This window comes from Rhinichthys klamathensis, unplaced genomic scaffold, assembly GCF_029890125.1.
Source record: "Rhinichthys klamathensis goyatoka isolate OS25496 unplaced genomic scaffold, OSU_Roscu_1.1 h1tg000597l_1, whole genome shotgun sequence".
Classification (NCBI taxonomy): domain Eukaryota; kingdom Metazoa; phylum Chordata; class Actinopteri; order Cypriniformes; family Leuciscidae; genus Rhinichthys; species Rhinichthys klamathensis.
The window spans coordinates 342,460-354,680 of NW_026607053.1; the positions used below are offsets into that span (position 1 = coordinate 342,460).

Here is a 12,221-nt window from a genome sequence, read left to right on the forward strand (position 1 = left end):
AAAAGGGCAAACATAGAAGGATCTTCTCCTGTTTTCATATCCACAGTCCTAGCTTTTTTCTGGTTTCTATTTCTGAATGCCGATTACAGATTACAGCCACTGCCTACCGAATTCAGTTCTCTTTGTGCCTGAAATACTGACACAGTTGCCCATCATGTGGAGTATCTCACGTAAATACAGTAGGTTGTGGCTTAAGGGAATATAAACAGCTCGGTGAAAACCGGATGTGTGTCAGTATATTAGATCCTAGGTCTTAAAGTGACAGCAGCCTAAAATACCTGTGTCATTAATGTTAATCAAACAACAAAAGATGTTAAGGAAATGTATACATGTTAAATAAACCAACTGTACCTGAAAAAAAAACGTAGCTTATTTAATCTGTAACTCTATCGTAATTGTCCTATTGTTTGTAATTTGCTTCTTTGTTCTTTTTTACGTAACGAAAGTAAAATAACAACCAACTTGAAAATTTGGGGAACTTTTTCGCCCTCACGTGAAACTCTCGGTCATGCGGATTATTACTTTTACAGAGCAGTGGTAAATGTGACCACACCTTCATTCCAAACCTGTATGATGTTATTTTGTTTCTCTGAAATGCAGAATTGAATAGAATTGTACAACTTTGATGGAGGGGAAGATTAACCAGTGAACAGATTATAGACTATTGTTCACACAAAACTATTACATGTCTTCAGAAGACTTGGAATATATACATGGACTTCTTCTATGGTGCATTTATGGTGCTTATACATTATCTGAAGAGAATTAAATCATTCATTCAGCTGTTCAGCAGTGCACAGTTGTGACGCAATGAAATGGAAATTAGGTGAGGTTATGTTTTTAAAGGTAGTTTTTGTATACCGCGCTGGCTAACAAGCGGGATCCCATGTGGCGCCTGAGGATGACATCATCAACACGTTGAGCTCAGAATAACTCACGCCAGTCTGGCATTTGGAGAATAATGCAAACCCTGCCGGTCAAATCCAAACCCTGCATTACCAAATAAACAGCCTTGATCACACGTTTAAGTGCATTCAGCTTTGTCTGAAAAGGCTGTGTTGTCAACACAGAAATGAAAAGAAGTTACAATCACAGCTTTGTGGATGTTAATGTGCGGGTGGAATGAAAGTTTTGTGTTTAGCTGAGCTTAAATGCGGATCTGAGAAACAGATGGTTGGGTTTATGATTAGGTTTAGATGTTTTAATTAGGTATGATTTCATTTATAGGAAGTACTGGTTTGAGTTTAACTTTGGCAAAAGATTTCGGATCGAGCTTCTAATCAAGCAGGTTAACCAAACAAACAATCATGAGATTAACCCTTTGAACCAGCATAGAAACTGTCAGCACTGGGTTTTAACCCCGTCGGGCAGAGGTGAGCCGGGGGGAGGACAGAGGAAGACACAACTGCTAAATCCACGGCTGAATGCTCCAGTGGTTTTGATCTTTCAACACATATAAGCTTATGAGACCTAAACCACACGAAATTCACCTTACCAAACTGAAGATCTGGTTTGGTGTGTGGTTATTACCAAAATATTGGGTAATGTGTTGAATAATCATGATGTAATCACAATAAGGTTGCCTGCGATATAAAAACCAAGTCATCTTCATGTTTTCATTTGCAAATATGAGAGGGTTAATAGAGTTGTTATAATGGCATCTCTGACACATGAGCGGCCTCAGAGATGAAGTGAAAGTGCAGTTAGCATCGCTAAAACGGTATCAATGATTCTGTTCAAAACTCTGATCACGTTTAATACTTTGTCAGATATTAAAATGTTGTAGTAAATATATTTTGTATAGTAACATATAGTAATACATATTAGGGCTGCCAGTTAAACGCGTTATTAACGGCGTTAACGCAAACCCATTTTAACGGCGTTAATTTTTTTAGCGCGCGATTAACGGTCTTTTTGGCCTAGCAAACTTTATAGTTTTTTTCACATGCTTTTGCCACAGGATGCGCCATGCGTTTTGAAAGCGCAAGCGGATCTAGCTAGACTGGAAACAAAACAACAGGCACGAAGCCGCACACACTTGTTTGGGCTTGCGAGCCGGCCAAATAGTAGGTTAACGTTACGTTTTGAGTGGATGACGAGCGCGAGACGCCAAAATGGATGCCAATAAGATTCTGAATGGAAAGTTTACTTTTAAAAAGTTGCCAAATGGTCCCATTGACAAGACCAAAGTGATCTGTGTGTTTTGTCGTTGTGAACTGACCTATCATCATCGCAGCACGTCCAGTCTGAAACACCACTTGATGGTCAAGCACACACACACACACACACACACAGCTGATGCGAATTCTACGCCCCCTCGTCAATATCAAGACCTCGTCAGTATTTCTTTCACCCTTTTATTGATGGACAGTGTTACATTGTGTGAGAGATTATTTGCTCCAAGTGAGAATGTTAGTGTGAAATTGAACACAGTATATACCAATGTTGTTTTCAATAAAAAAAACATTTGCACAAAGCAAGCCGATCCACTTTTCCATGTTGATAAGAGCATTAAAATGAGAAAAAAGAATGGGACAAAAAGAAATCAAGAGACATTTAGAATAAAAATGTGCGATTAATTGCGATTAATCGCGAGTTAACTATGACATTAATGTTATTAATCGCGATTAAATATTTTAATCGTTTGACAGCACTAATACATATAGAAACTAGCGATATATTGAAATCAATATGGTTACTTACAATAATAGTACTTTAAAAAAAGTACTTATTACGAAACGTACACACTTAAAAAGAAAATATAAGTGCAAAAATAATGTAATGATTTCAGACACTTAATTGCATGATATTTACAATTAAATTAAAATAAATTATTGTTTAAATGTATATTAAGTGCAAATAGCTGAACTTAAAAGTGTTTTTGTGGGACTTTAGTACATGTTTATTTGTAATTTCATACTTACATCTATTGTCTTTGAAATATGGTTAAAGTGTAAAGCTGAATAAACTGACACGCATTTATGGTGAACTAAAATAAACAAACATATTTGTAGTTACACATTTGTAATGTTGGAGGTACAATTTAGCACATTTGAAATATAATTCACTTTAAATCTAATATCAAGTAAAATTATAATCAAGCACGTCACAAAGCACGTGCTTTAGTAATGTAGTCAACACATAAAAATAAGAGTACTTCTTTAAAGCACAACAAAATACCAAAGCATGATTTAAAATTATTGAAAGATCACTTTCTTTAAGCACATTTTTTTATTAAAATATCTGACAGTTTAGTCTTAAGACTGGAAGTACACTACAAGTGCACATTTAATACAATTAAGTGCACTTATTGTTCACAAGAGAAGTAATGCTCTAAGTAATGCATTCAAGTATTTTGGAGACTTTATGCTCATTGACATCACACAGAATGATATGCCATTACACTGGCGTCAAGACCAGGTACAAAGATACTGAGCTGATGTTTTTGAGCATGTGTCTCTTTAAAAGAAGAAGAACACATAATACAAGTCCAGTTGAAAGAAAGGAAAGTGGGATTTACAGGCAGCAGAGGTCAGGGGTCACAATGCTGGATGCCTACAAACTAAGAGTGTTCTTTTCTGTCAGGCGCATCGCTCACTCTCACCAGGTCTACTGCATTCCAACACACACATGCAGTGTTTTTACTCCACTGGGCATGTTTTGGCCTTGTGTGTATGTGTATGAGTGTATGTGTGGGGTAAGGGTTAGAAAACAAGTGTGCGTGTGTGTGTGTGTGTGTTGTAGTCTGTTGTTATGGCAGCACACTGGAATGCTGAGCTCTCCACTATAAAGGCTCTTTAATGAACATGCTGTCTGTCACCATGTCCATGCTGAGATGTTCACACAGAGAGAAAGACAGAGAGCGAGATGCCAAATGCAATGCATGTGCTGCTGTGGGTGGTAAACTATATACTTTTCTATATGATTCCTTTTTAACTCTAAGGGCCAGATTTACTAAACAGTGCAAATTAGCGTGAGAGTGCACTTCCACAAAAGCGCAGATGGGGGTGGAGAGTTCTGCGAGTGATCCACTGACGACACGCAAATGAAAGAGCACAGACGCGACCGGATCATTTCCATAATGACAAACACAATCTACCGAGAGCAGTGCAAATTAGCGTCTGGTTTAAGACATGCTTGTTTTGGGCGGTAAAAAAATGGTGCAAATACCAGTAAATTGACCTTAGTAAATCGTGTTGCGATTATGCCTATTTTTACAAGATGTAAAATAAGTCTCTGATGTCCCCAGAGTGTGTATTTGACGTTTTAGCTCAAAATACCCCCAAAATAATTGTTATAGCATGTAAAAATTACCTCTTTTTGGGGGTGAGCAAAAACACGGCGCTTTCGTGTGTGTCCCTTTAAATGTAAATGAGCTGGTGCTCCCGGCTCCCTTTCAAGAAGAGGGCGGAGCTTCATGAGCTCGTGCTCCGGCATACCAGCAACAACAAAACAGGACAATCTCACGCACTGAGAATCTCAGAAGCTGTCAGTTGTGGTGTTCATCCTTATATGTTTGAGCCAGAGTCAGACAATGATGGACAGATTCAAGAAGAAGTGACAACATGTAGAATGCAACAGAACGTTTCTGAATGGCTAATCGATAAATGTATGTAATTGATGTGGAGTTAACTATCTTCAAGTCAGCGATTAGCATGATTGTGTGGGAAACTGTTGTAAAATGCCTACAGAGCCAGAGAATATATGCTGCATGGAGATAGAACAGGTATAGTTTGTTTAACTTATGTTGTCATCTTGCTTTTATGACATGCTATTGCATTTGTGTTACATACTGTATTGTAATAAAGGTGAAAAGATATGTAAGCCTGTTTGTTTAGACGTGTATTTCTCAAGCAGTCAGAGTTATAATGATTCAGCGATTTTGTTCGGGACATTTCCTTCGAAAATGAAATTGAAGCACAATGTCCTCAGTGACTCAGATGGCAGACTCGTATGTGCATTGGTCCATCCCAAAACACAACACTTCTTAATCCCTTTTTGGCAACGACTTTGTACAACTACCGAAAATTAGCGGTCTCTATGCTAATAGGGCAGATCGTCACCGGCTATGGGCGGGGCTTCGTCCTACGACGACGTCATCTGAAGAGACTGCTTTTGATTCATAAAAAATGAGTGAGTGGATGTTTACCATTATAGGCTGGCTGTTCTCATACACTGCGGACACACACACATTGGTGTTTCAAACACCTTACAAAAGTGAATTTTGCATAATAGGTACCCTTTAAATACTCTCCTCTCATAAATTTGGCATCAAAAAAGGGAAACTCCTACAAATGCATTTAAAGCATCAAGTATCTAAAGATATCGTTTACTACTGAGTTTTTACATGAATGCCATGGCAAGAAAAATGAGGCAACTTCTGAAAATAGATAAATAAGCTCAGGATTAGTGTGAGATCAGCATAGAGTGTGTGTTTGGCTGGTGAGGAGGCACTGACCCGTGTGGCTGCGGATGTGCACTCTCAGAGTGCCGTTACTGGCAAACTTCTGCCCGCAGTACGGACAGATCTTCTCCTTCTCTCCGGTGTGCGTCTAAAAGGGACGAGAAACACAGTAAAACAGATTATTCACATTTGAGAACGATCCTTGAAAACTGAAGTGATCTGAACTGATGCGTTTTGAACTGAGCTGATGTGATCAGAACTTTTATGAAATGAAATGATCTAAACTGAACCGAGGTCGTCTGGCCTGAAGTGACATGAACTGAGGTCATTTGGAAATGAGGTGATCTGAACTGATCCGAACTCAAATTATTTGAACTAAACTGACTGAAACTGAAAACTTTGTTTTCAAGTACCGTGTCTATTAGTGGTTAAAGCTACAGTAACGTCTTCAGCTAGTCAGCTTGAGATCCTTTCCATCTATACTGCTTATATGTCTTAAAGGGATACTCCACTTTTTTTGGAAATAGGCTCATTTTACAACTCCCCCAGAGTTAAACTGTTGAGTTTTACCGTTTTTGAATCCATTCAGCCGATCTCCGGTTCTGGCGGTACCACTTTTAGCATAGCTTAGCATACATCATTGAAGTGGACAAGACCATTAGCATTTCTCAAAAAAAAAAAATGACCAAAGAGTTTCGATATTTTTCCTATTTAAAACTTGACTCTTCTGTAGTTACATCGTGCACTAAGACCGACGGAAAATGTAAAGTTGTGATTTTCTAGGCTGATATGGCTAGGAACTATACTCTCATTCCTGCGTAATAATCAAGAAACTTCACTGCCGTACCATGAGAGCAGCAGGCGTAATGATATGACGCAGCGCCTGAAAATAGTTCCGTTGTGTTGACAGAAGGTAGCCTATTTTCAGGCGCTGCGTCATATCATTACGCCTGCTGCACTCATGGTACGGCAGTGAAGTTTCTTGATTATTACGCAGGAATGAGAGTATAGTTCATAGCCATATCAGTCTAGAAAATCACAACTTTACATTTTCCGTCGGTCTTAGTGCACGATGTAACTACAGAAGAGTCAAGTTTTAAATAGGAAAAATATCGAAACTCTTTGGTCATTTTTTGTTGAGAAATGCTAATGGTCTGTCCACTTCAATGATGTATGCTAAGCTATGCTAAAAGTGGTACCGCCAGAACCGGAGATCGGCTGAATGGATTCAAAAACGGTAAAACTCAACAGTTTAACTCTGGGGGAGTTGTAAAATGCCTATTTCCAAAAAAAGTGGAGTATCCCTTTAAGTCTTGTAGTGAATGTTTTATGAGCGGTGGGATAATCATATTCATCCGCACACACAGTCACGCAGAGCCAAAGCACAACCAAAACAATGTTCTTCCGCAAAATGCATATTGTTTTGTTTGTTTTTGTAACCGCAAGAGGGCCAAAAAAGCTTTATATGCGAAACTTCAACTTATCCAACTTGCAAGGATGCATGAGGATCTTTATGTAGAAATTATTGTTAAAAAAGTCAATAATAATTTTACGGGAGCTTCGGGGGAGTGCGACCTACCGACCCATAGCTCACTAGCGCATTAAACACATTTCTTACCTATGAAACTTATTTCATTTTCATATGAACTGCATATCACAACATAACAAAGCAACTTGAATTAATATATGTTAACTTGAACTCTTCCACTTTAAAACGAAGCGCAACATTTTGGATTTTTTTTCTCTCATGCAAAGCTACTCTTATGGCTTTAAAAGTCCTAAAATAAATGAGAACAACGTTTTGAGGTTATTATCATTTATTCCCCCTCATGTCGTCCCAAACCTGAAGGTTAGTAAATGATAATGCAATTTTAATTTTCGGGTGGATTATCCTTTTAACAGCCATGGTCACTATAAATGAGGTGTGGAGGCCATGTGAGGACTGGTGAGCATTTACTATTTGAAAAGAAAGTCATACCAGTTTAGAATGACAATAACTGGTATGACTTATGTAAAATGATGACAGAATTTTCAAATTTGGGTAAACTGTTCCATCAATCACTTATGTAAACCTCAGAGCCAGCATGTTCTCATGCAGATCTTTATTCATAGCGATGACATGAGCGCTATTGTTAAAGTTGACGGAAAACACATGAATCATATCATTTTTAGGCTGTATTCCCATAAAGCTGATGTAAACATGGCTTATCTCACAGCGCTGGAGGGAATATCTGCACCAGCTCCTGCTATTTTCTCCATCTCTTTATCTGTTCCCTCTTTTCCTACTCGCTTCCTTTCCCGCCTCATATCTCTCCCCTCCCATCTCCACTTCCTCACCTCTTCCTCTTTCTTGAACCCCCCTCTTTCTCTCTCACTCATAAAGTGTGGAAAGACAGTTTAAAATAGCATTACTCTTTCTGTCTAATCCCTTAAAATGCTCCCTGTGATGTCGTATAGAAACCTGTACACACACGCACGGACGCTCACACATGTCCACCAGATGCGTCTGTGTGCCATTAGTTTGGGGATTGTTTGTGACACGGCACTTAACATTTTGTAAGATACTCAAACAGTCCATTTTATGACTATAATATGACTGAAATATACCTGGTTATTACGCAGCTTCTTCAATACTTGATTTGGTCAATCATGGCAGTTACAGTTTTGCATAACGGCACTTTATAATTGATGTGTTATACGATACTAGTTTCATATCTTTATTGTGCTCTTCTCACATACAGTAATAATAATAATATATTAAAATGAAGTAAACAAAATTTTTAAAAATGTATTCATTCTGAACTTTAAAATTCTGTCAATTGTATGATATGTTTGAATAAATGTGTCATGAAAACAAGTTAATGCAGTTTATTGTGGTTTAAATGTTTATATTTTATGAACAAACTGGAGTAGAAACTATTCTGTTATTAAAAATGATTGATATAAAACTGCCTTATGTGCAATTTAACTCGGTGTTAGCTATTTGAGTGTTGATTATTAATTGATAATTTATTGTTTATGTCCGAATTCAGTGCATTCTGAATTTTCGGTTTCAGCCCATCATTTTAATTTCGGTGCATCAACAATATAACTTCATGTCAGGGTCCCGACCACGATTTATGGGTCATATTTTGGCCAGCTGACTGCATATTATTGCTTATGTAACCGTATTATACAAACACTCTCGTCTTAGGTAGTGAGAACGATCACATTCACTCACTCACACATACGTAATCCTATAATAATACAGTAAAGATTCAGTTGTCACACACTCCATCAGGATAAAACAGCTTTTTGCTTAAAATGTCAAGAAAAGAAAACCCAGAATCCCTCTATCATGACTGTGTGTGTGCGTGCGTGTGTGTGTGTGTGTGTGTGTGTGCGTGGTAACATACAACATTACTTCTACATCTTTCACTGCAACTAAGGACCGAAAAAAATATTAAAGGAATAGTTTTTAGCTATGCTATAACATGTTCTCCATCCATGTGGTCTTCGTTATGCTAGCACAGAAATCATTTCAGACAGCCTCAAAGAAAGTGATGTTTGAAACATTATGAAAACGAACAGGGTTTTTTTCCCCCCTTTGGAATAATGTGCAGTGACACAATAAGGGACATTCATTCAAAACGGTCAATTTTGATTTCAGGATCACAATAACTACTCTTTAAGAGTTTCATATCAGTGATGGTGTGTCTGGCATGCAGCTGGGCTTCTGTTCTCTGCACGCTGTCAGAAAGTAAATGAATATGGTAAAGTTGCTTTACTCTTGTGCCAACAGTAGGTCACATTTTTCAGTCACAATGTCAGATTCAGCCCATGCTATCTCAACTGCTTTAAACCTAGACTGGAGTTTGGTGTCACTGTGCTACTGTTCGTGTTAAGTGGTTTACCTGAAGTATAAATCTGAGATGAAATTGAATATGAAGTTGATGGTATGTGAATACAATCATCCTCTGTGTAGATGGAGCAATAAATCATGATAGAGCTGTGGTACGCTATGATAGGAGGGAATGTGCTGGATATAAGATGATTATGGAATTGAGTTTCACCGTGTGTGAGGAAACACACATTGGAAACATTACCGTGCTGAAATACATGTGAGCTAAATTTAAAAAATAATAAAGGTTTTTCAAATTTAACCTAAAAGTGCTCTTATTAGAAAACAGAGATCATAACTGCATATTCAAATTGCAATTACATTTTGGTTCAATAAAACACATACTGGGTAAGTTTCACAAAATATGTCATATATATATATATATATATATATATTGAAGTGGAGGCATATTGATTGCTCTGATCACTCTTTTGTGATATTGGCCGACTGTACATTATCATGCTTATAACACAGCTACTTACGAAATAAATAAATGGACATAAATTATTGGTTTGAGTTATTGTATTATGTGTGAGAAGTCAGCGCAGATTGATAAAATAAAAATAAAAATAGCAGTTATGTAGGAAATAGGTGTTCTTTGACCGCAGGATGTCAGGATTGACCAATCAGAATTTCAGGATTAAAAATAATTATATATATTTATACACTCACCTAAAGGATTATTAGGAACACCATACTAATACTGTGTTTGACCCCCTTTCGCCTTCAGAACTACCCTAATTCTACGTGGCATTGATTCAACAAGGTGCTGAAAGCATTCTTTAGAAATGTTGGCCCATATTGACAGGATAGCATCTTGCAGTTGATGGAGATTTGTGGGATGCACATCCAGGGCACGAAGCTCCCGTTCCACCACATCCCAAAGATGCTCTATTGGGTTGAGATCTGGTGACTGTGGGGGCCATTTTAGTACAGTGAACTCATTGTCATGTTCAAGAAACCAATTTGAAATGATTTGAGCTTTGTGACATGGTGCATTATCCTGCTGGAAGTAGCCATCAGAGGATGGGTACATGGTGGCCATAAAGGGATGGACATGGTCAGAAACAATGCTCAGGTAGGCCGTGGCATTTAAACGATGCCCAATTGGCACTTAGGGGCCTAAAGTGTGCCATGAAAACATCCCCCACACCATTACACCACCACCACCAGCCTGCACAGTGGTAACAAGGCATGATGGATCCATGTTCTCATTCTGTTTACGCCAAATTCTGACTCTACCATCTGAATGTCTCAACAGAAATCGAGACTCATCAGACCAGGCAACATTTTTCCAGTCTTCAACTGTCCAATTTTGGTGAGCTCTTGCAAATTGTAGCCTCTTTTTCCTATTTGTAGTGGAGATGAGTGGTACCCGGTGGGGTCTTCTGCTGTTGTAGCCCATCCGCCTCAAGGTTGTGCGTGTTGTGGCTTCACAAATGCTTTGCTGCATACCTCGGTTGTAACGAGTGGTTATTTCAGTCAAAGTTGCTCTTCTATCAGCTTGAATCAGTCGGCCCATTCTCATCTGACCTCTAGCATCAACAAGGCATTTTCGCCCACAGGACTGCCGCATACTGGATGTTTTTCCCTTTTCACACCATTCTTTGTAAACCCTAGAAATGGTTGTGTGTGAAAATCCCAGTAACTGAGCAGATTGTGAAATACTCAGACCGGCCCGTCTGGCACCAACAACCATGCCACGCTCAAAATTGCTTAAATCACCTTTCTTTCGCATTCTGACGTTCAGTTTGGAGTTCAGGAGATTGTCTTGACCAGGACCACACCCCTAAATGCATTGCAGCAACTGCCATGTGATTGGTTGATTAGATAATTGCATTAATGAGAAATTGAACAGGTGTTCCTAATAATCCTTTAGGTGAGTGTATATCATGGATCTTATCATGAGCACATGCACTAACCACTACACCGGTTTTGAAGTAAAAAAGTGTTTACCCTCTCCATCATCACATATGTGAGCATGCAAACTCAACTCATGACCAAACCAAGACTGGATCTAAAGTGACTTAAAGTCCCCCTGTGGTCAATAATTGCATCCCTTAAAACTCATCTCCGATCACCAAAATGACATATTTATACGTTTTTTTCTTGAAATAAAATTCTTCATGGCTTAAAATATCTTGAATGTAACTCGACACCCGTGCCTCATTTAGTATACGAGGTTCTATGAATATGCAAATGAGCCCCGCCTCCACTCACTCACTCAGCTCAGAGATCCACTGGTTGACGATCACACTTTGATCTGATTGGTTACAAGGTTTGTGGCGTCACAAACACCAGCGATTTCAAACCGTGTTTTTGAGACTGTTTTTGGTTCACTGCAGTTTTAAGCAGAAAATACTCAGCAATGCTGTCGACTTATGAATTTACACATGGTTTGTCTTAAAGCGTATAAAAAACACACAAAACTTGATTTTCACCACAGGGGTACTTTAAAAATATAATAAAGCACTTCACATGTGCTTTAGTAAGTTAGTCAACACATCAGAATAAGTGTACTTCTTTAAAGCACAACAAAATATCAAAGCATGATTTAAAATTATTGAAAGATTACTCTCTTTAGCAATGGTGTCGACTTATGAATTTACACATGGTTTGTCTTAAAGGATGTTAAAAACACCACATAGACACATAAACAACATTAAAAGCTGGATTTTCACCACAGGGGGGATTTTAAGAGTTGTAAAATGTGTTACACAAAGACAGGCTCACATTAGCAAAATTTCATGCAAAAAAAAAAACACAAAGGATTCATTGTCTATTGTCCGTAGTAGGGCTGGGTTGAAAATATCGATTTCTCGATTTTAATCGAATTTCGTTTTTGATGAACCGATATTGATTCTTAAATCCCAAGAATTGTTCTTTCGGTCTACGCTGTTGATGTGTGAATATCCATAATCTTGTTAGTCAGCTAGA

General features: G+C 38.2%; 1 protein-coding gene across 1 annotated transcript in view; it reads right to left on the bottom strand.

Annotated features, from left to right (window-relative positions):
* Positions 1–12,221, bottom strand: part of prdm5 (PR domain containing 5) — a 108,881-nt gene that overhangs the window by 43,681 nt on the left and 52,979 nt on the right. Inside the window, exon 13 of the mRNA XM_056240429.1 lies at positions 5,459–5,552. Within this exon, the coding sequence (XP_056096404.1) occupies positions 5,459–5,552 (94 nt within the window). The remainder of the gene's footprint in view (positions 1–5,458; positions 5,553–12,221) is intronic.